General features: G+C 34.2%; 1 protein-coding gene across 3 annotated transcripts in view; it reads left to right on the top strand.

Annotated features, from left to right (window-relative positions):
• The window catches only part of LOC110018434 (histone deacetylase 9), a 67735-nt gene extending 45970 nt beyond the window's left edge, over positions 1-21765 (top strand). For 2 of the 3 annotated variants that reach the window (XM_020715745.1, XM_020715747.1), the window contains exons 7-14: positions 9841-9933; positions 10034-10142; positions 10435-10484; positions 10564-10654; positions 19854-19924; positions 20383-20481; positions 21321-21380; positions 21526-21765. In XM_020715745.1, the coding sequence (XP_020571404.1) occupies positions 9841-9933; positions 10034-10142; positions 10435-10484; positions 10564-10654; positions 19854-19924; positions 20383-20481; positions 21321-21380; positions 21526-21672 (720 nt within the window). In that variant the 3' untranslated portion in view covers positions 21673-21765. Of the gene's footprint in view, positions 1-9840; positions 9934-10033; positions 10143-10434; positions 10485-10563; positions 10655-19853; positions 19925-20382; positions 20482-21320; positions 21388-21525 lie in introns of all 3 variants that reach the window. The other variant, XM_020715746.1, reaches the window with a different exon arrangement.
• The last annotated feature ends 1597 nt before the right edge of the window (positions 21766-23362 follow it).

Consider the following 23362-nt stretch of genomic DNA (forward strand, 5'->3'; position numbering starts at 1 on the left):
CTTTGATTCTATTAGGTTACAAACACACCACCTGAAAGAAATTCAAAGATACAACACTCCGATAGGGAAAATTAGGAGAAAATATCTCCAAATAACATAGCAATAGCAAAAAATTCTCTTATCCAAAAAATAACATATAAATACTCCCCTTGTAGAAAATAACCTAATTAGAAAAAAAGAAATAAGAGTGAAATCACTGTATGTCCCTATATATATTGGTCTGTTGGTGGCTGGGTAACTGTATGTCCCCTCAGGTTAAGGGTTCGATCTCACTGTGGCGCGGGGGTTCTGGAATTTTAGGCACATGGCACAGGCTCTCATCATGGGGCCAAAATGCGCATGGGAAATAGATATTTGGGTCTCTGCCAAATATCAATTTTCTTTTAAAAAAATGAAATATATATATTGAAAGTTGGTAAGGGACTCGAATGAGAGGCTGTTGATTGATGTTGAGCTATCTATTAATGATGAAGTTGGAAGTCTGTTTGGGGCAGAGCTTGCATAATGTACAATACAATCAGTCAATTTTCAATAGAATTTTCCATTTTGGGTAGACTTAATGGCTATTTTTGTAGTTGTATTTATTGTATGCAAAGATAACTTTCTAACTGTGGAGTGGTGGAGGATTATATTAGATCGGCACCTAAGGGCTTATTTGGGTGCGGCGGCGTTTTGAAAACGCCGCTCTGCTGTTTGGTTAGGACGTTCGATCCCGCTTTACCAAAACGACGAAAATCGCTTAATATATTTTCTTCTACGGATCGCACGCATGGGTCCTTGTGCTTTCGGCGTTCGCGACTGATGTTTAGGGCTTGAATTCCTCCCGTGCCCTGCGAAATCTCTCTCGCGCTCTCCCCCGCCCTCTCCTTCCCCGATCTTCTCCTTCGTAAACATCGATTCTTGATCGTTCCTCTAGTGAGATCTATGTGCCGCTATGCTTTCTGCTTGGTTTTATGACTCAATCTTCTCTGGTTGGTTTTATGTGGCTCGATTTGATTGTCTTTGCTTTTTTTGCAATTTTTTTGCAAGATTCGGTTTTCGTGAGGGTTTTCTTGAGGATGTCTTTGTTGGATTATGTGGGAATGCATTGAACGCATTGAATCTGAGGGTTTTCTTGAGGGTTTTCTGCGATTTTTTTTCTGGTAATATCGCAAGAATGACAGATGAGCAAATCCCTTGAATGCATTAGATTTGTGTTCCACTGAACCTGTTATATTGTCTTCTTGTTCATGTGTTAAAACTTTGGTTCGAAATTTGGGAACTCAGGTGGTTCGAAATCTTGGAATGTGCTTCAATGCGTTAGAGGGTCATTTAAAATTACTTCTTCCTATTCCTGTGTTAAAACTTCATGGTTTGAAATGTTGGAGTGGAAAAATTGTTGAGTGTTTCGAATGCTTAGGGTTTATTTTTGATTGCAACAGATGGAAAATTTTGAGTTCGTCCTATCTGCAGAGAAAAAACGACACACGAAACTTCAATTTGCAATGCAAATACTGATCACTGTTAACAGAAAATGATGCATTCATTGTGGAATTTATTTGCAATGCATTTACATACATTCTACTCTTTAGTTAGATGATATATCATGGGGCATTTGTTTGAATGTTGCTCAGTTGTATAATGAGAAATTTATATGCAATTCATTTACATACATTCCACTCTTTACTTAGCAATGAATTTTATCATTTTTCATTTCTGTGTTGATAGGGTTTAGGGGCTTCCTTTGATGCCGAGGGTAGAGAGGAGATACAGTACTTATATTTTATAGCTATGAGTTGTATTGGTCTTTAGAGATTCGGTTATTATATGAGAAAGTTCATATATTTAGAGCTATTTCGGCATTTGCTAATATTTTAGTGAAGGAGATACAATGCTTATATTTTAGAGCTATTTCGGCAGTTGCTTCTGGTGGAATTGGGTTCCACGACATATAAGAGAAGGTTTATATCAAATATGATGTGTATTGCTTTATTTTCTTCACACCATTTGTATCACACCATTTGTATCAAATATAAGATGTGTATTGAGAATTATAGCTATTTATATAAAAGATGTCTATTGTACTTTAGTCGTAGTGTTTTCCATTGAGAAGCATAACTATGTTTAATAAAACTTGTTCGATGTTTTACTGTGGATGTAAGTCTTTGACCGAACCACATAATTCCTTTGTGTTATTAATTTTTATTTTTCTTTTAAGAGCAAATTTCAACACAGTTGTTCGTTCATTTGGAGAATTTCCTGTAACTTCAGTTGGATCTGTTGTGGATGTATGCTCATTTTGTGGATGTAGGTTTTCTTTTTTTAAGATGTTTGTCTTTCATCTCTTGTTGGTGCATTTGGATAATTTTCTTATACATGTTTAGTTACAAAATGAATTTCTTTACGCAATATGTAATTCTTCATATAGTTTCACTATGTTTAAGAAAAATGAAGGTGGTCTCTCAGCGATGTGGGATAAGGAAGTTACAAATATTTTCTGCAACCCCTGCATCACCGAGATTGAGATCGGGAATAGACCAACCACCTATTTCAACAAGGAAGGTTGACAAAATATAGTTAAAAGGTTTAAAGAACTGACTGAAAGAGATTATGACAGGCTGAAGTTTAAAAATAAAAGGGATCAATTGAAGGAGTGAAAAAGTTGGAAGGAGCTGAAACGTGGATCGACGGGGTTGGACTGAGATCCAATCAAACGAACAATTGATGCTCCAGGTGAATGGTGGGCTGAAAAATTAGAGGTAAAATTGTCATTATTTTTTTGTTAATTACAAATATTTTCATTTTAAACAATTATCCCCTTAAACCCCCCTCTTCATTGTAATGTTATAGGCAATGCCGACAGCGAAAAAATACAAGCAGAGTGAAATTGAGTCGGATCTTGAAGATAAACTTGACATAATGTTCAAGAGGTTGTAGCAACGGGAAAGCATGCATTCAGCCCTACTGAGACGAGTTTTGCAAGAATACCCGATGATTTTCCACCAGAGCCGGTGGCAGTTGAAGAAAAAATACACAGTGTTAACTAGAGGGAGATTGGGGAATCAAGCTCACAGATGAAGAGGCCCAGGCTAGGAAGAAGAAAGAAAGAAAATGACAATTTTGTGAAAACTTCATTTGACAGAATCATTGATGCTTTTGGAGCTCCACGGCCTGCTCCACTTCCTGACATCACTATCTTCAAATGTCTTCGAACTTTGTCTACCATCCCTAAAGTAGTAGCGGATAAGCGCTTTCATGCAATAAGTATGAAAAAATTTTAGGATCCAAAACGTAGGCACATATTTATGGCGATGGAACCAGAGTTGAGAGTCGATTATTTACGTGTTATTGTGGAAGATTAAATTTTTAGACCATTTTAAGAAATCTATTTTGTACTCTTTGAAGTTATGTACTCAGCTGTTATTTGGAGTTGTGTTTTTTTGAGTCGAATATTTATGCGTTACTGTGAATGCACAGTAGTAAAGTTCTACATCTTTTTAATTCTAACATATTAGTAAAGTTTTACATTGTTTAATTCTATAGATTAATAATTGATGAACTAACCGAGATCTTTCCTCTTTTAGGATGGATCCACAACATGAACGTCGTAAGAGAATGACATGGGCTGCAGTTATTGGCATATTATTGTTGGAATATTACCGATCAAGCAATGTTTGTATACCCCAAATGACCTCCAGCTTTGTTAGGGATAAATGGGTTGGTGAAATGCTTTCTGGACATCCAATTAGATTCAATAACATATTTCGAATAATTGTACCGATATTTATGGATCTCCTGTACGAGTTATCCTTGAATTATGGACTCCAAGGTTCTTCGAGAATGACGAGAAGGGAGGTATTGGCTATAACTCTATATATTCTGTCACAGAATGAACCAATTAGGAGTGTTATGGAGAGATTTCAGCATTCATCGGAGACAATAAGTCATTATTTCTCCAAAGGCATACCATACAAGCACTTATTAGCTTAGCCGCTAAAATCATCAGACCAGAGGATCCATCATTTGCTAATATTCCAGGAGAAATCTCATCAGATCCCCATTACATGCCTTATTTCAAGGTAATTATTATTTTATTTATGTTCATATCAAAAGATAAATATTTTCTAATCTTGTAAAACAGAACTGCATAGATGCAATTGACGGTACTCACGTTGATGCCCGAATACCCAGCAAGGACAATGTGGCTTACATTAGTCGAAGTGGTTCAACTACTCAAAATGTCATGGTGGTATGTGACTTCAACATGTGTTTCACACATGTCTTCAACATGTGTTTCACATATGTTATGGCGGGCTGGAAAGGAAGTACACATGATAGTCGAATTTTCTTCTATGCTACGATGAATAGATCGTAGGGTTTTCCTCATCCGCCATCAGGTATGTTTTGATTTATAAAATTCCAAGTTATAGGGATTTATTTCAAATAGAAATATCTTCCATAACAGGAAAGTACTATTTGGTTGATGTTGGATACCTTATGCAGAGGGGCTATCTGAAGCCATATCTAGACACTAGGTATGCACTAGACATCATATTTCTGATTTTGAGCGAACGAGTGACACTATTCGTGGTAGAAAAGAAATGTTTAACAAATGTAACTCTTCTTTATGTGGAGTAATTGAAAGAACATTTGGGGTTTGGAAGAACAAATGAGTCATCCTACGTGATATGTCGTCATATCCATTTCAGAAGCAGGTGCATATTATGGTGGCAACAATGACAATTCATAACTTCATCCGACGACACCCTTCACGTTCAGATACGGACTTTAATATGGCTGATAACGATGAGCTGAATGTCTATGAAGAACTATAAAAAAATATGATTGAGACTTTAGTTCCTGAGGATGAGATTGACTTTAATGAATTTGAAGTTCATGACGTGGAGAGTGTGGCTAAAATGGTTGCTCTGAGGGAATCTATGGCAGATGCTATTTATGGAAGCTAATCCAGCAAGTATTTCTTTCCTTCGTACATATGTAGATCAATTTTTATGTGTATTTTTTTTTTTTGGAATAAGTTCTGACATTCATTTTTTTTTATTTTTCTCGCAGTTATACAAACATGACTTCTAGGATATCAGTTACAGACAAAGTTATTTTGTGTTATTGTGGACTACCAGATCCATTGCTTACGTCGCGTCAGTCTTATAGCTTTGGGAGGCAGTTCTATGATTGTGTCAAGGGTATTTCAGCTCGTTGCGGTTTCTTATTTCAACTCGTTGCGGTTTCTTCCGGTCGGCTGACAGTTCCACATATTACACTGCCAGCGGTGATGGAAATCCGATGTTTTCTCAGGTTGATAGTACAGCTGAGGACAAACGTAGCCAGAGTTTGAAATTAAATATTTTAATATTTCTCATTGTAGTTGTACTTATCTTTATCCTTTTTTTATTTCTTCTGGTACTCACAAGAGTGTGAAAACTGTATGTCATCTTTTGGAACTGTCTGTGATAATTGTATGTTTCTGCACTATATGTTTCTCTACTACCAATAAACTATTCTGAATAAGCTGCTCCAAACAGTTTTACCAGACGGGCAGGAATGTCATTTATACAACCATAACTATCAATAAGCTATTCTGAATAAGTTGCCATAAACAGCAAACCAGATTATTCTGATAATCTGCAGATTATCAGATTATCAGAATAATCTGCTTATCAGCAGATTATAAATAATCAACAGCTGACAAACAAACCCTTATTCTTTTATCATTTATTATGGTGTAGTATAAATATGACTAATATGTTTAAGCTTAGGGTTATGTATGAGATTATTATTGTGAGTCTTAGGTTTAGTTTGAGAGAGATTTCCTACGTCTCAAATTGTAGGAATTGGGAGAGATAGCCTACTTCTCGAGTTGTAGGCGCTTATCTTTGTGTTTGAGTTGACTGTTGATGTTATTACAATTAGTTAGATGTGTTTGTCCTAATTTTTACGGAGAATCCTATCAAATTGATTTCAAAGTAAGTTTTCTGAAAAACAACTAATAGAAGAAGCAACTGACAATATCTCAATGTAGTACAGGGTGTGGGATCTTCATACATTGCAGTGCAAGATGCGAGATCTTCATACAGTCGCGTTTAAAGATTGTGAATGGATCGATGGAATCGCAGCTTACAGAGACCCGAAACTCCTTTCTTTGTGGAGAAAGTGTCGAAGAGATTGGGGTACTTGATTTGGCAGAGAAGGCAACGACGGGATAACGACTTACAGAGACCCGAAACTCCCTTATTCGTGGAGAAGTTAATGATGGTGTTGCGGCATACAGAGATCCGAAACTCGCTTTTTTTGCGGAGAAGACATTAAGGGGATCGCGGCTTATAGAGGCCCATAAATTCCTTCTTTGTCCTCCTGCTCTGTCATCGCCATCCAATCGTGATTGGAGCTAGCTACGAAACAACAAAGACATCAAGACATACAAGGCAAAAGATCAGGATCACGTACAAATGCAGAGTCACAATTTGTTCTTGGCTGGGAAGCCAACGACGGGATCGCGGGTTACAAATGTGAGCAAGGAGGTGAACAGTCACAACGTATAGAAGTTCCATGTCGTTCATGATCGAAAATAGTGATCGTGATCGCGAAGTAAAGGAGTTTCGCATTGCTTGCGCGATTGGGATTTAGCATGGATTGGAATTCTAATTGAGAGAGGTCAGCAACAGGATCATGGTGTCTAGAGTCTTATGCCGAATTCACGTAAAATAAATTTAAAGCCTTACAATATCGGTGTAAAAGAGTTCCAAAGTCATATAAGGAGTAATGACAACCAAGAAAGTAGATGACTTGGGAAAAAATTGGAGAAAGTGATTAGTGAAATTAGATCTAAATGAAGCATTTTTCGGCTATCGAGGGGAGATTCACGTCCTTTGAAGAAATCACGGAGGGTAGATTCACATGGTTTACAACTTTATTGTTTTGTGGTTAGAAGACTTGTTATGTCTTCGGACCTTCTTATGATGACTATAAATAAATTGGAGCAAAAGAATCTTCACGACCTTTGTTTGTTCTACATAATCAAGCTTTAAAAAATTAGCTTTAAATATAGAGTTAATGCTGAACAAATATTCCTTCATTGCATTTTTGAACGATGGGAATAAACAAAATAAGGAAATGAATGGATTTTTAGGGTATCAATTTAGTAATGACCTTATGTATAGACAAACTGTGAGGGAAACTGTAGAGCTCGAAATTTAACTTGTGGAAATAGGTGGGAATCGTCATTCAGGGATGCTATGTTTTCTTGAGCAGCATTAGAAAGAAGAAAATGATATGTGAATCTGTCTCGGAGATGGAGATTTCATGTATGAAAGTGCCGGTGATGATTTCTCTTTTCCGTATTCTACTTTTTGATCATTTGTGATGATAGATAACTTTGGGTTATTTTTTTTCAAGTTAAACTTTGCTTTTATAGTGGCTTGGATATGACGTCTGTTCTTTAAGTTTGATATGCTTTGTTGTGTTGCAGCTCCCATATTTTATTTTAAGCTTTTTTTTTAATATATATTTTTGTTCTATGAATCAACTTGTAAAAAAATTTGCAGGTTGAGTCTTTAGATGGACTTCAGAATATATATGTACTACAACTTAATAAAGAAAATTATTCCTCACTTTTTTTGTATTGATGTTAGATTTTCAATTGGTTCTGAGCTAATTTATTAAGCATAAACATATGTTTTGAAGTATTCATGTTTATTATTGATATTGTGTTATTTTATTTGTTGAAAGAAAATTGAGTTGATACCTTAAAGAAGCAAACAAATTGAACTGAGTAGAATTTTGGCAGCTGGCCGAAGTATTTTTGGCTTGGCTATTTATGATGATAAAAATTTTATTTGTAGAACATTTATACTTGATGTGGCTCATATTTAATCAGCAAAGTGTCTATTTTAAACATTAAATATATGTGTAGATGAAATATGTATCTTGAGAGCTTTATTTTTAAAAGTATCAGCACACTTCACTCTTTGTTCTTTGCAGCAGACTAATGTCATTACATGGTATATTGGCTTTGAGCTCTGTAAACAAGGTTAGAAGTTGTGTTTTCAAATTGCAAAGCACAATGTGATGTGCAAGGATTCATTTTTTTGCTTTAGGGGCTGTTTGGTTTGAAGTGAAATAACTGTAAAGTAAAATAAATACAGGAGATTTAATTTTTTGCTGTTTGATAATAAACAACAGTAAATTAAAATTAAAGTCCCACCGAATTATAAAATCTGAGAATAGGCTACAATATTTGTATTTAAAACTCGACGAAAATCATGCTTTCGTCTCCCTCACCTTTGCGCGTGATTTCCAGTGAAAGCCTATCACGTTTCATACTTTTTTTGGCCATTGCTGCCTCGCTTGTGCTTCAGCTATCCTTGGATGATCATGCTCCATTCGTTCTCTGCATCGCACTTCCGTAACTTAAATTCTTGCCTCAAGAAACTCTCTTTTACCTTTTTTTTCTCAACTTATTGTTTCTTATCTCCATAAGTTTCTGTAAGTTTCTTGCCTCAATAAATTCACCACTGGAACGACAGAAGCCATGGGGCACCATCTTCATTGTGATGCTTCGTCTTTGTCATGGTGGATCCTAGGATTTGACTGTAAATAGAAGCGGCAGTGGTGGAAGTGGTTCGGGGGATGTTTTACTTCAGTTGTGCAGCTCAAGCGGGTGGTTGACTCCAATCAAGATGAAGTTCGGACTTGAATCGGAAGTATCATGCTCAAGATGTTTCTTGCTTTCATAGATAGTCTTCTGGACGAGTATGAAGCTTGAATGCGGTTTTATTTTTGTTGAAATAGGATGCCGGAGTCATCAGCTCTTACTTTTTATGTGATATAAAAGGTGTGGGTGTTATAAATGTAAAAAGTAAAGATTAAGCGTTTGATTTGTAAATACATAGGAATTTAGTGTTATGTATGTAAACCTTTGTTTTGGAAGATTTATATGCATCTCACTCAATTATTAATGTATGTATCTAATACCTTAACATAGGAATTAGCTGTCATGTATACATATATATACATTTTTGGAGACTTATATAGGGGCCCCTGAACCTTTGGCACACTCCAAACTTAGGCATAAACATTTGGTATCGCTTGAATTGTTATTGTGATTGTCGGTCCCATGAAGTGCTAGTTGTACCAATTGCAAACAAAATACGAATTTATCTGGGCTTGACTGGATTTGTATTTGATTAACTTTGATATCATTGGGCTCATCTACTTTATAAACAACTAAAGAAGTTCAATTATTTTAACTACAATATTTTTTATTTTACTTTACGTGTATATAACAAAACAGGAAAATTAAGTTCACTGTATTTAGTTTGCAGACAACTAAATTGCCAACTATAAACTGAATTGACTCTCACCATTAAATTAGATTTGAATATATCACACCGTAGAGTGCTTCACTCAAGTGCTTCAGTGCTTGATTAGGTGAACCAAGTGCTTTGCAGACTTGCTGCATTTGAGGAAGCTGCGATGCATGGAACTTTCGGTTTGTGCTGCTTGGCTTTTGAAGTATGCTTTCAACATACTTTATCAGAGCTCGTTTATAGTCAACGTGCTGTGTGGTTTTTTTTTTTTTACATAATACATAATAAAATGATTTGTTTTTTCATGTTTCATTGCTGGCATTGATTTTGTTGAGTATTTATTTGGGTGATGTGTATGCTACACTTCCTGCTAATTGCATGATAATTTTTTTGCGGTGCAAAATGGAGCAATTCCTTCATTGCTCTTTTTTATTTCCAGTTAGTAGCTAAACCATACTTACAAGTGGTATTTGAAGAAATGTATGATCCTCCTAGTATAGCTGAAAGCGAGTTTAAAAAAGTCTCATTTTTGAAGGAAGTAGGTGAACGTGAAGGCAAGCACTATGCCATTAATGTCCCACTTAAGGATGGAATTGACGATGCTAGTTTTACAAGACTTTTTAATACGGTAAAGCATTGTTTAATTAATTTAGTTTATCGTCTTTTACGAGTTTGCTATTATTTGTAACTGGTGATAAAAATTTCCTCACAGTATTTCAGTTATGTAGATCATTGCCAAGGTTGTTGAAACATATCGACCAGGTGTTATTATTCTCCAATGTGGTGCAGACTCTCTGGCTGGAGATCGCTTGGGCTGCTTCAACCTTTCCATTGAAGGTCTTCTCTTTCTTCTGTGTTGTCTGGTGCCCAAAACATTTTTCTCTCTCCAGATGCTGCTTATGTCCAATGCAATAGTTATGTAAACATGTTAGTAAACAAATCTCATCATATAACCCGTTGTTTATACGCAAAAAATTTGACAAAAAAAGTATTGTGAATGATTTATAGTTGATCTGTAACTCTAAAGGTTTTGAATCTTTATCGATTAAAAAAATTTTCTTAGTCTCAAAATTGTACTTTTTTATTGATTTGGTCTATATGTGTTTTTTTGGTACCATATTATTTGCAGGTCATGCTGAGTGTGTGAGATTTGTGAAGAAATTTAATTTGCCTTTGTTGGTGAGTCTTGGTACGTAAATGTAAATTGTTAGTTTTCTGAAATTCTAATGGCCAATGAATGTGTTTTATTTTGACAAAGGTGACTGGTGGTGGGGGTTATACAAAAGAAAACGTTGCCCGCTGCTGGACCGTTGAAACTAGTGTTCTTTTAGATACTGAACTTCCAAAAGGTTTGCTGCATTTTCCATCTTTCATATTTTTAACGGAAATTTACATACCTAGCTAGCACATTATACTTTTGTATTTACATATCTCACACCTAAATTTCCATATTTACATACATAGCAATTTGGTGCTTTATATCTATTCCTGAAAATGTGTATTTCACTTTTAAAAAAAATGTAATAGTGCTATTTTTTATGTGATATTAAAGATTTGAGTGCTCGAAATGTGAAAGTTTAGGTATGAGGTACACAAAAACATAAGAATTGTGTGTCATATTTGTAAATACATTGTGACGATCTTCTTTTATGTATATACTGATAAGGAACCTAATATATCCTAATCATCTTTGAATTTGCACTGCCGTCCACCATGCTCTGTTAGGTGTGCTCTGGCAATTAAATGAATTAGGAAGAACTTTTGACTTGCGGGTAAAAGGGATTATTTTTAGATATTTTGTTTGGTTTGTAGTGCATTAAGTTAACCAAACACAAATAATAGGAAAAAGGTTAATGATTATATTTATGATATGATGTAATAGTTTTTGGATGTGATGATCCTCAATAATAGATGGATCTTCTTTCAGCTTTTTTGGGTAAATTCACCTAAAAATAGGTTCAGTCAAGTTTTTATACCTGTTTTTTCTATTTCACTTCTGTTTCATTTTCAACCGGTTTGATACTATTTTGACTTGTGCTGCAATTGTATATTATAACTTTTTTTCAGTTATATGCACCATAGGTTTTAACAATGATATCTGCTAGGTAAGGAATGCACCTTTTATGTAGGTTAATAAATGTGCAGCACGTGATAACCTTGTTTTTATTAATTGCTCTTTTGGAAGTCATTGAGCCAAGCTAAGCTAATTAGTATTTTTTTAGAAAGTCTGTTACTCCTTGGTGGGGTTTAGGCAGGATCTCTACCTATGGAAAACCTCATTCAAGCAAAAGCGTGCTGAAAGCCCGACCTCCAAGTGCACGGAGCCCAAGAAAAAGTACAGTGAAGTAAAAGATAAATGGGAGGGACTACCTCCTGATCAAAATAACCAAACTCAGCCTGCACAATTGGAACTCTAAGAATATCTTGATTAAAGCAAATGATCTTGACCGTCAAGTCTGAGGGGAAGGACCTGACTCACAATATTACGTCCCTTTAATCACCAAGATATCTTACCAGTACTACTTTCATGATATATCTAGTGATATTTGCATGTTAGGTCCATCAAGAATTTGTACCTGATAAAGAATTTCCAAGTCAATTTAAACTATGTGATAAGGTGGCAAATCGATATTACATTTAGAAAAAGAAAACACAGCTACGTAACAAAATAAGTTGATTTAATACCCAAGTAGTCAAAGAATGCAAAAGAAATAGAAAGAAAAAAAAAGGCCATCCTGGTCACTTTTTGAGTCAGCCCTGGAAGCCGCAAACGGTTTGCCTTTAGAACATCGAACCACATTAAGTTTGTAAGTATCTTGGACAAGTTTTGGACCATTTAATCAGTTCAGCCTGCGGAATAGAATTTGAATTCGGAGAGCAGAGAAAGTTGAAGTAAAAGGTGTCATCTTAAGAGTGATTCAAAGGAATTTGGCATCCTACAAATTTTCATTTAGCTTCAAACTTTAGATTTTTCTATTATACAGTTTCTTTTTAAGCCATGTGGATCAACAAATAGATACAAGAGCAATGATTGTTACTTGATAGCATTAACATAATGAAGTGATAGCCCCAAAGTTGCAAATAATCTAGCTAAATGTTTAAATGTAGTGTTTTTGTGAGTCAAAAAGCTTGTAAACGTGATCGTAAACTGTTCTTTCAAGTGTCCCATTAATAAATTTGTGTGAGAGGGATTCTTTATTATGATAGGCTTTTGGAGAAAGTGAAACAGCCTTTAAGGTTTTACTCTCATGCATATAGGGGAGGGCATTCAATTTGTTCGGTTGGATTGGTTCACAGATTTGTTCAACCAATTGAAATAAATTAAATTATAGGTAAAACCAGAGTGACCAATTCATCATTAGAGCCAAATTAAACCAAGCAAAACTATAATGTAGTTTGGTTTATTTAGTTTAGTTCTCGTTCAACAAAATCGGGAAGAAAATACAAAAGATTATATATATATATATAGAAAACCCAAAGGATAATATATTAAAAGGAAATAAGGATACATATAGATTGTGTGGAGGGCCCAAGCATGACACCCTTTCCCCACGATAACCATCACATACAAATGGTTCCAAAAAAAGAGAAAATACAGAAAATTACAAGATACGTAAAGAAAAAACAAAAAATGCCAAAAAATGTAGTATCAGGTAGCCAGAGAGCGACCCAATTTTCGTTTTCCTCTACCTCTAGTTCTAGGAAAGGAGCCAGCTAATAAATTGGTAAGATGAGTGTCATTGCCAGTAGTGACCAAAGTATCATCTAATAAGTTTCCAAGCTCGATTCGGCCTCCAATCTTCTTCTTCCTCCTGGAATAGACTTGTCATTCTTCATCCGAAGATTGGCTCGTCTGATGAGTGGATTGGTCTAAAGTGTATCAGATATGTGTAGGATATTGAACATTAGAAGTAACTGCTTGTTGTACCAGCTGATCTTTGATTGAATCTAAGAAGCACTCTCGTGTGTTTTGGAATGTAAATGAGTCTTCTTCAATAACAGTGAGTGGTATAAGCACTTTTGGATCTGTACCTGTAGTATGATGTTCTTCATTAGGAACTGCAATGTTGGGTAAAGGATCGATTTGCACATTCTCAACAGGGATGGTAGGTGGTTGATCTTTAGTGATATCCAAAACCTGTCCTGTGGTAGTTTTCTCTCTAGATGGAACATATATGTCCAGAGTAGTGGGATTAGATATATCCTTATTTACTTGATCTTTAGATTTCAAATTAGGATGAAACTTATGACATTTATCAAAATTATGCACAAACATCTTACAATGAGAACAGTAAGACGGTCTATGCTCCATGACGATTTGTTGCCAATATCCATTATGAGTTGTGTCCAACCATACTTTAGTAACATCATGTAAATTAATATGTCTTTCTACAAGTATTTTGGCCACAGAAGGTCTGATTATGTTGAAAGTCGGTAGATCTAGCTTCATAGGGTCCTCAAATATGTCCTCAATAGAGTAAAGAACCTGATAATGAAAAAAAGTGCAGCTTGAGACATGGTAGATTGACCATACCGGTACAGTAGGAGGTTCATGATTAGAGTCAAAATCAGGAGACCACTTGAGTAGCTTCATTGATTTACCAGCAATGCTGAGATATTTTTTGGAGAAAATCCGAGTGTAGTCTTCAGTCACGGTTAATTGAACTCTCATCCATGAGCCTCACTTTCCACATTCCTGTTAATTTAAGTTTATCAAAACTTTTCCTGATAATTTTCATAGGTGGGCTTTCCCACTGAAATTTTTCAATAAAAGCAAACTTGAATTTGTCAGCTAGGGTTGAAATTTTTGACTCAGAGAAAAAAAAGTATTGTTTTCCCACTTTTTCTGCTTGCATTCTTAATAAAGGGGCAACCACCTGTACCATCACTATTCTCCTTATAATATTCCTTATAACTTTAGGGGAAGACAACCGTCGTCTTCACCCGAGGATTACCCACCACGTGGGCAAAGGAGGCTTTGTCAGGTTCAACCGAAGAAGAAGGATGCTCCATCACAGCTTAGAAGCCCGCCAAGTCTGTCAGAGGGCAGGAATGACGAGTGAAGATGGTCAGGAACTGAAGAGACCAAACACTCGGTGCAGTCGAGAAGGAAGACGAAGGAGGCAACGAGCACGCAACCCCTTTCCGTCTTCCATGAGATGTAATCGAACAGAGACGATGAGATGCGAACTCTGTCAGCTTCGAACAGAGACGACGAGACGCGAACCGCAGCAGCGCGAGCCGACAACGACGGAGAGGACGGAGAGACGACGCCGGAGAAATGAGCTTGCGATAAGGGTTGGTAGGGTTCCCTAGCAGAGCCGAGCGAGGGAGACGACATCTTTTTCTATATATATATATAATATGATAAAGGTATTTTAGTTTTCATTTTAACTAAAGGTTTTTTTCTAAGACCAAATTAGAAAAAAGTCTAAACAACTAATAGGTACCATTTGGGGCAGCTTATTTACCTGTATCGTGTTTTCAAAATGCCGACAGATTTTTTGGTAATTGCGTTTGGTGGGCAGATTCGGAAATGCGCGGGCGAGATGGGAGTTATTTTTGAAGAATCGCGGCTGTGGGATCGAACCCGCGACCCGCGTTCCTTTACAGATTAGTACCCCGCTTCCCTTTTGATCTCGATCCTTCATCTCTCTTCTTGCTTTGGCTCTACAATCTATTTCCCTCACCCACACCTCTCTCGCCCTTAGCATTGCCCTTCTCCCCTCCCTTCTCACTTAGTGCTCTGGTTACGTTTCTCTGTAAGTTCCTGCGATTTTTAGCTGTGTAATCATGTGGTTGTCGATGGAATAGTGGCTTTCCTCTTGCAATTTTTGGCTCTCTGTGTTGAAATTTTTTGCGAGATTTTACATATTAGTGCCCGAGATTTTTTCTCACGAGACATTTTGGCTTTCCTCATGAAGTTCATTGTGTCTGGTTGAGATTTGTGATTTGTCTTTTGTGGTATTCTGGATGAATTTCGAGTTGTTGATTTGATAAGCTAAGGGAACTTTATATGATACTTTAGTTTGGGTTTAGTAAGCTTCCATTATCTATATGAATCGGAATCTATATGTTTCATTTTTGAATTATCGGGCTTCTTAAGTAGCAAATGAGGAGATATTGTAGTTGGTGGCCTTTGTAAAGGTTTCTGATATATTGATGTATCACCACTATATGCTAAATGGTATCTAGAATTGACACTTTGAATTTTAATGATGCTTATGACAGAGAATTACAGTTAGTTGCATTAGAGAAAGATCTGAATGATGTTTCAGTCTTGTTTTCCATCTTGTATGAACCCCTTGGTACCTGTATTGGTGGTGATAATTGTGTAAACTTATTGCTTTTTCGTCTCAAGAACATGTGGGTGTTGTGGTTATGTGTGTTGTGACTGTGGAGTAGATGAATGTAATTGATGGGGACATTTTGGATATACCTTATCTGTTATGATGCACCGATTCTTTTTACTCACTGTTATGATGAGATTTTTTACTTCTCAAGTATCAAATATATTGTTATGACAGTTCTGTTGTAAACAACATTACTGCATAGAGACATAATAATCATTTACCCACAATCAGCTGCAAATCAGTTGTTTTCCAACATCACAAACCAAACAGTCAACCAACTTATCCAGACCAGCTGCTGATCAACAACTTATCTGGATCAGCTATTTATCAGCAGATTGTTAATAAGCTGCAGCTGTCCTAAACAAACTCTTACTTTAAAATAAATAAACTGGATCTTTTAGTAAATGATTAAAATCAGCAAAATATACTTATTCTGGTTTTCTTTTTATGCCAATTCATGTATACTCTCTCATGCATGGATTAAAAAAGACCTTTAGCTTTTTTGGCTAAGGTATATTTAATAGGCTTTATGTCTACAGATGTTTGACATGGGCACCTTAGTATACAAATTTTATTTTATTTTATTAAATTATAATACACGCATAATATACTCATTAAATAGTTAATATAGCTTATAATATACTTATATAGTTATATATCTTTCCTTTTTTAGGGTTGAGCGACAAACAACTGCAAGGGGAGATTAGTGAGAGCGAGTGCTAAGGGTAGGAGTTGGTGAGCGCGAGTGAGGAGATTGAGATAGCGTGCATTCCTATACTAGTGGTTTAAGTTTTTTTTTTTATATATAATTTTCTTAAGAAGAAGAAGGCATTATTTTGTAGAATTTTTTTTATATGTTTATTTTTCATTTATTTATTTCCTATTTTTAAATTTATTTTTACTATTTTTTTCAATTAACTTCTTTTAGGGTTTAGATTTTATTTACTTCTAAGTTACAACTGCATGAAGCCCAACAATCTTGCCTTGAAGTTCCTCCACTCCTATTGGTGAAGCTCAAGTGGCCATGATATACTTTCTTTGTTTCTTCTAGTTTTTCATGATATTTGTTTTATATTGTTTCTTCAAGTCGTGTCTCTTTACGCTCTACGCTATGTCCGATGAGTTTGTTGTTATTTTGTTTGTGTTAATTTATTTGCTTCAGATTTTCTTCTTGCATATATAAGTTGACTTGGTTTGGTTAGACATGAAATAATAAAATTTTGGTTTCTTATTTAAAATGTTTTTTTTACATTGTTCTTGTCTATTTGTTCTCTCCTTTAAATGCTTCCGCAGTATTGTGTAGGATATGATTAAGTAATTTCTTGATTTTTTTTTGTAAGGTTAAATATTACGATTTGATTATTTAAAATTATATCTTTATGTTTCTTTAGCTTCCCTCATTAAAAATAAAGCTATGAAGTTGCTATTTATGTAGCTATTTTCTTTGTTTTCTTATTATTATTTTTCCGATTGTTTTGATTTTTGAACTATACACTAATCTCTTACTCATTTTTGCATCTTTAAATATTATGGTTATGTGCAACTTATAATTTTTGAATTTGCTATCTAATTTCAAGTAGTTTGTGCAATTATTACGCCTTTTTTTATTTTTAAGTTGTATAAATTGCAATGTCATGTCTAACATGTGTTCTTGTTCTGTAATTTAAATGATGGATATGTTGTTTTATGCTTTATATCCACATGTGGCATATGTATTAAGGCATACTAGATTTTCTTATCCTTGTATCTTCAATCCTTTGCAATTTAATGATATTAAAGCATATCTTGAACTACTATGGATGGATTCTTTCATCTCATTTTTGAAAGTCGATATCCTTTCTTTAGATGCTGGAGCAACTAATCACATTAACTTGTTTTTTACTTAAGGCTAATTAACGGTGAACTACATAAGAGGGCATTTGACAACCTATATCTCAAGTGATTGCTAACACTAAAACAAAAACCTTTGGATTTTGTTAAAGAAAAAGGTATGGAAAGTGTTTATTGCATCCCGACTTATTTACCTTATTTTGAAATAGGGCCACTTCAAAACTCATGGACTTCTATAGCAGTGGGTTTAGGATTTTGCACCTAGTCCGTTAAGGAAATTTTGAAGAATAATTCTAGGCTTTGAAATTTGCCAAAATAAAGTGATAAGTGTCAATTACATTCCAAAATTTATTCACGAACCTAGAGTTTGGCTTTTTCTACTAATGGATCCAAGATTACCAGGAAATGAGAAAAAAATTTGGTTAAAAAAATTTTAGGTGAGTATATTTTCATTGTATTATATTGTGTCACATAAGATTTAAATATTTACACACTTCAATTGGGACATCATCAAGTCCTACTAATTTTTCGCTCTTGAATTTCAATTTTTCACTCTTGGTTTTCTTTAAAGTCTCCTCAACTTTCTTTTTACTAATGTGCCAGTGTAAATAAAAATATTATTATTATTAACAATATTAAGATTAGTACGATGAATAATATTTTTAAAAATTTCATTGAAAAGTTTATTAAAATTTCTCACCCACTTATGTTGAATATCTTTCTCTAAAAAAAGACTTTTTGACACTTTACTGAATTAAATCTTCACTTTTCTTTTCTCTTTGTTTGGCAGTTTATATATATATTTTTCACTCTCTTTAGTATTTAATCTATTTTAAAGATCACTGAAAGCATAATTCTTGGCGTCACAAATTGTTCTCTAAGATTTTACATTTAAACTAATATTTATAACAAAATTTCTTATATTATATCTTTTTATTGTACATCATCATTCCACTACCAACTATTTTTATTTATAAAACATTTCCTTTTGATTCCCCAAGTACATTTTTTGACACTTATTTAATAATATTTGTTAGTTTATCCCACATATTATTAGTTTCTTCATAAAAATAAAAAATTTTGAAATATTAAAGTTTACTCATAAAAATAATTTTATTTGTCTTTTAGGTGCAACCAACTAATTCTATGATAATGTTTCATTGCATTTCTTTTATCTTCCAACTCCTTATATTAAGATCCACAACTAATAATCGATATTAAATACTTAGAGATTTTTACTTGGAATGGCCTTACAATCTTTACATTTATTGACAATATATTTTTCTCATAAGAAAATAGTAAACTTGTGCTTTATTATATCTATTCTTATAAATAATAATACGCTCATCTATTTTCTTAAATATAGTATTAGCAATAATAAAATTATAAGCTTGAGCAAAATCTAATACAATTCTACATTTTACATTAATCACTTTAAAATTGTAGTCATCATGAATATTTCTAAAATTTTTTACCGCTCTACCAACATGTCTATTTAAATCTTTTGTAATAAAAATTCTTTCTTCTAGAGATATTAATCCTTTTAGGTCATTTCAAAATTTTTCCTTTGAAATTATATCTAAACCTACTTGAGGAGCACAAACGCTTGTAACATTAAAAATCTTAGTATCAATAATAATTTTTAGGGTTATAGTTCTATCTCTAATTATGTTAATTTTTACAATATTTTATTTTAAACTCGTCATTCTATTTCTAATTCTATTAATTTTTACAATTTTATTTTTCAAACTCTTATCTATAATTATTTCTATATCATTTCTAGCGTGACTTTTACTTGAATATAAAGTTATCAAACTCGTTAGATTTTTCGTCAATCCATTTAATTTCTTGAATGCATAAAGTTTTTATCTTCATATGAACCAGAATATCTACTAATTCCATTAATTTACTTGTGATACCTATATTCCTAGATTCAATTCTTATATTAATTTTATGGACTAACTTCTTTGCTTGTATCCGTCCATAATCTTGGAACCCTTGTTTTTTGACACCACTCGGGCTTCGTTGTTGGAGCTCTTGCACACTTTTCACTGTATTCAAGTTATACAACGCGTCGCTTCTATGAGACGTCCTAGCATTTATACAATGATTTAAAGGATTCATGTCATGATTTTCAACAAAAAATTTATGTTGGTTGTTCACTACCTAATGCAACCCTCTACTTTTCACATCTGGGGCTTGGGACTCAAGAACGGCGGTGTTAAAAATAAATGGATGTTAATTTCTAATTATTTGAATTCGGTAAAACTATAGTTCTTCATCAACTTAAATGTTAGTAACCTTTGACAGTGCCTTTTTTATTTTCATTTCTCATTTACATTTTTAATTACTGAATTCCTTTCAGAGATTCCGGTCAATGAATATATCAATTATTTTGCTCCAGATTATTCTTTGAAGCTTCAGAGCAGGAATATGGTAGGCCGTTTTTTTCCTTTTTAAGTTATCAGTCAGTCCTTACAGTTGGTTAAATTTTACAAATGTTCCAAATTTGTGCATTAATATTAGCTTGGGTCAATCTTATTTGAATTCCTTTTGTTTGCTTAATTGGGAGAAGAGTGGAGTGCCAAAGTTGTCCCCTAACTATCTACAAGGTTAGTCCCCGGGTCTATAAAAGTGCACTATATTAGTCCCCAAACTCTTTTAATGTGTTAAACTAGTCCCCTTCCATTAAAAGAGTGCTAAATTGATACTTTATGGACTCTCGGACTAAAATGACCCTCTTCAAAGTGCCAATTCACCATTTTGACCATTTTCTCACTGGGAAAACCTCAATAAGAAACCATATCTTACACAGGATCTTCTCTCTTGAATTCCAAAGTGCCTGTAGCTTCGACATGGTGCCAATCTTTAATTCTTTTGTTATGCTTGAGCAGGAGAACCTGAATAGCAAAACGTATCTTAGCTCCATCAAGGTGCAGGTTCTGGAAAATCTCCGCTACATACAATCTGCTCCAGGTGTTCAAATGCAAGAGGTATATATTATGCCACATAATTCTTATACATCAACATGTCTACCACCTAAACTTTCATATTTACACACACGACACTCGAATCTTTAATATCACATAAAAAACCACTAATATTAATTTTTTGTGGCATTTACATAGCACACAATTCTTATGTATTTATATAACTCACACCTAAACTTTCATATTTACATACAGCACTCAAATCTTTATTTTCACTTCAAAAATAACACTATTACCACTTTTTTATAAGCGAACATTCCTTTTTTTATGCATAGGTTTAAAACAGCAAAGTGTTATCTAAATAGGGAAGTATAGATGTTAAGTGTGAGGTAATGTAAATACAAAAGATTTGTGTGCTACGTATGTAAATTTCCTTAAATTTTTTAAAGTAAAATGCACTGTTTTTATGCACTTGTTTGCTGTGATGCGACGCTGAAGTGTTAGATATTTAAATATGAAAATTTAGATGTTAGGTTGTGTGACTACAAAGAAATGTTCTATCTATCTATTTATGTATGTATATATATATATATATATCTCGAAGGAATGGCCACAAGCAATTATATGAGCCTCCAATCACCCCTAATTTGTCTAACAATTTGAGTACCACATCCTTAAGGCCAACTGTGTCAGGGGATTCGAACCCCAGATCTGAGGGGTCTTATACTGTGGATACCAACCAACAGGTCGAGGACGTAGCATTATATATATATATATATATATATAATTTTATCAATTTTGAAGCATTGGACAATAAGGTTACCTCATGCTTGATGATGTTTTTTTGTGCTCTAGAAAGCCATTATTGAATCAAAGCTCTTAGCTTCTACCACCTTTCGCAGGTTCCTCCAGACTTCTATATCCCTGATTTTGACGATGATGAGCAGAACCCAGATGAACGTGTAAGCCGTAAGTGAAATGTTTTCGCAGCAGAATATTTATTTATTTATTTCATTTTAAATAAATAAATAATAATGAATAATAAATAAAAAAGGATTTCTTTGATTTTTTATGCATATTTTTTAATGTGGTTTTAAATGTTTTCAGAGCACGCTCAGGACAAGCAAATTCAGCGGGATGATGAGTATTACGCGGGTGATAATGACAACGATCAAGAGCGCTGAGCATCTAGTGATTTTTTTTTTTTTTTTCATTTTTCAAAATTGCTTAATTTTTGGGATGGTTGAAATATGATGAATGAAGGTTTTGAGGCCAAATGCATCCAATCAACAATGGATTATATTGATGTTATCCATTGCATATTCTACTGCTAAACTGAAAAGAACATAGGGTCGTTTACCTACATATTACCTCATTCATAATGCTTAAATTTCACTTTTTACATTCATACCACCAAAATCTTCCATATCACTAGGGATGTCAGAAATTGACTCGAGGACATAAAACTGACTTGAAAATTCGGGTTTGGGTTTTATCTGAATAACTTTGGAGTTGTGCTCAGGTTATGATTTACAACGAGTTTAATTTGTAGGTCAGATTTGGGTTGATCTGTCAACTTTTAATTTACTTGAATTTGATTCAAAATTTTGAAATTGATCTGATTTTGACCCAAATAATTATTGATCTTACGTTAAACCAATTAAACGTGTTGGATTCGGGTTAGATGTGTCTTGGTTGGGTCGGGTTCGAGTTAAGATATTCAATCCGTATAATATTTTGGTCGTACTCAGGTTGAACTTATTCGGTCATGCCATTTTCAGAGTTAGACATGAACATCACTATTAGACCTTAATTGGCGCCCATACATACCACATTAAAAATATCATCATTTTAAATTTTAAAAAGTGATGCATCTTTTGATAACCCCATTTGGTGGGATAAAGTTTTGTTCTTGTTGTTGTAGAAATAGAAGTTGAAGTTTAGGAGTTAGATATGTAAATATAAAAACATTGAGTGGTGTGTAAATTTTTCAAAAAAAAAAAAAATTATTTCAAATGAATTTGGCACTATTTGTTGTTTCTAGATTGTATCCATTGAAGACTATTCAAAGTTTTGTTTAGTCATTCCTATGGTTACCAAATTTGAAAGCACTAATCAATGCTTCTCAATAATAAAAATGATGAAAACACATTCATAAGACCATTGCAATGCTAACATTATATGAATGGTAAATTCAATTAACATAATCCTCAAAAACGTCTTATCCGACAATGGAATTCTTCAGCAGTTCTACTCATACACTCCAGAAAAAAAAAATGGAGTCACGGAAAGGAAGCATCGCCACCTAACAGAAACTATTCACACGCTCCTCTCAAATGTGTCTCTTCCTCATAATTTATGGGTCGATATACTTCTTTCAACGAAATATCTCGTCAATATCATGCCATCCAAAAATACCCAGCAAACTTCTCTTTATGAGAGGTTCTATACCATTTGCAAACCCAACCATCATCACTTGTATGTCTTTAGATGTCATTGTTTTCGCAACTAAATATCTCGTCAATATCATGTCATCCAAAAATACCCAGCAAACTTCTCTTTATGAGGTTCTATACCATTTGCAAACCCAACTATCATCACTTGTATGTCTTTAGATGTCATTGTTTTCCTTAATTGAAATCACGAGAATTATACAAATTTGCACCTTGTTCTACTCCATGCATTCTTTTGGGATATTCAACGGCGCTTAAAGAATACAAATGCCTTAAATCGACAAATAGGCAGGGTCATTATCTCTCATCATGTTATCTTCAATTAAATGACATTTCCATATGCCTTGCAACAACCAATCAGTCCGTCTCCAAATCACTGCTCTACTACAAATCATTGTTCCATAATTTCTCACTGTTCAGGTATGCCACATGAGTCTACATCCTGCAAAATCAAGTTCCAGCTCACCACCTATCAACAATAGCTCCCCAAC

The sequence above is a fragment of the Phalaenopsis equestris genome, unplaced genomic scaffold (assembly GCF_001263595.1).
Source record: "Phalaenopsis equestris unplaced genomic scaffold, ASM126359v1 Scaffold000022, whole genome shotgun sequence".
In the NCBI taxonomy this organism is placed as follows: Eukaryota; Viridiplantae; Streptophyta; class Magnoliopsida; order Asparagales; family Orchidaceae; genus Phalaenopsis; species Phalaenopsis equestris.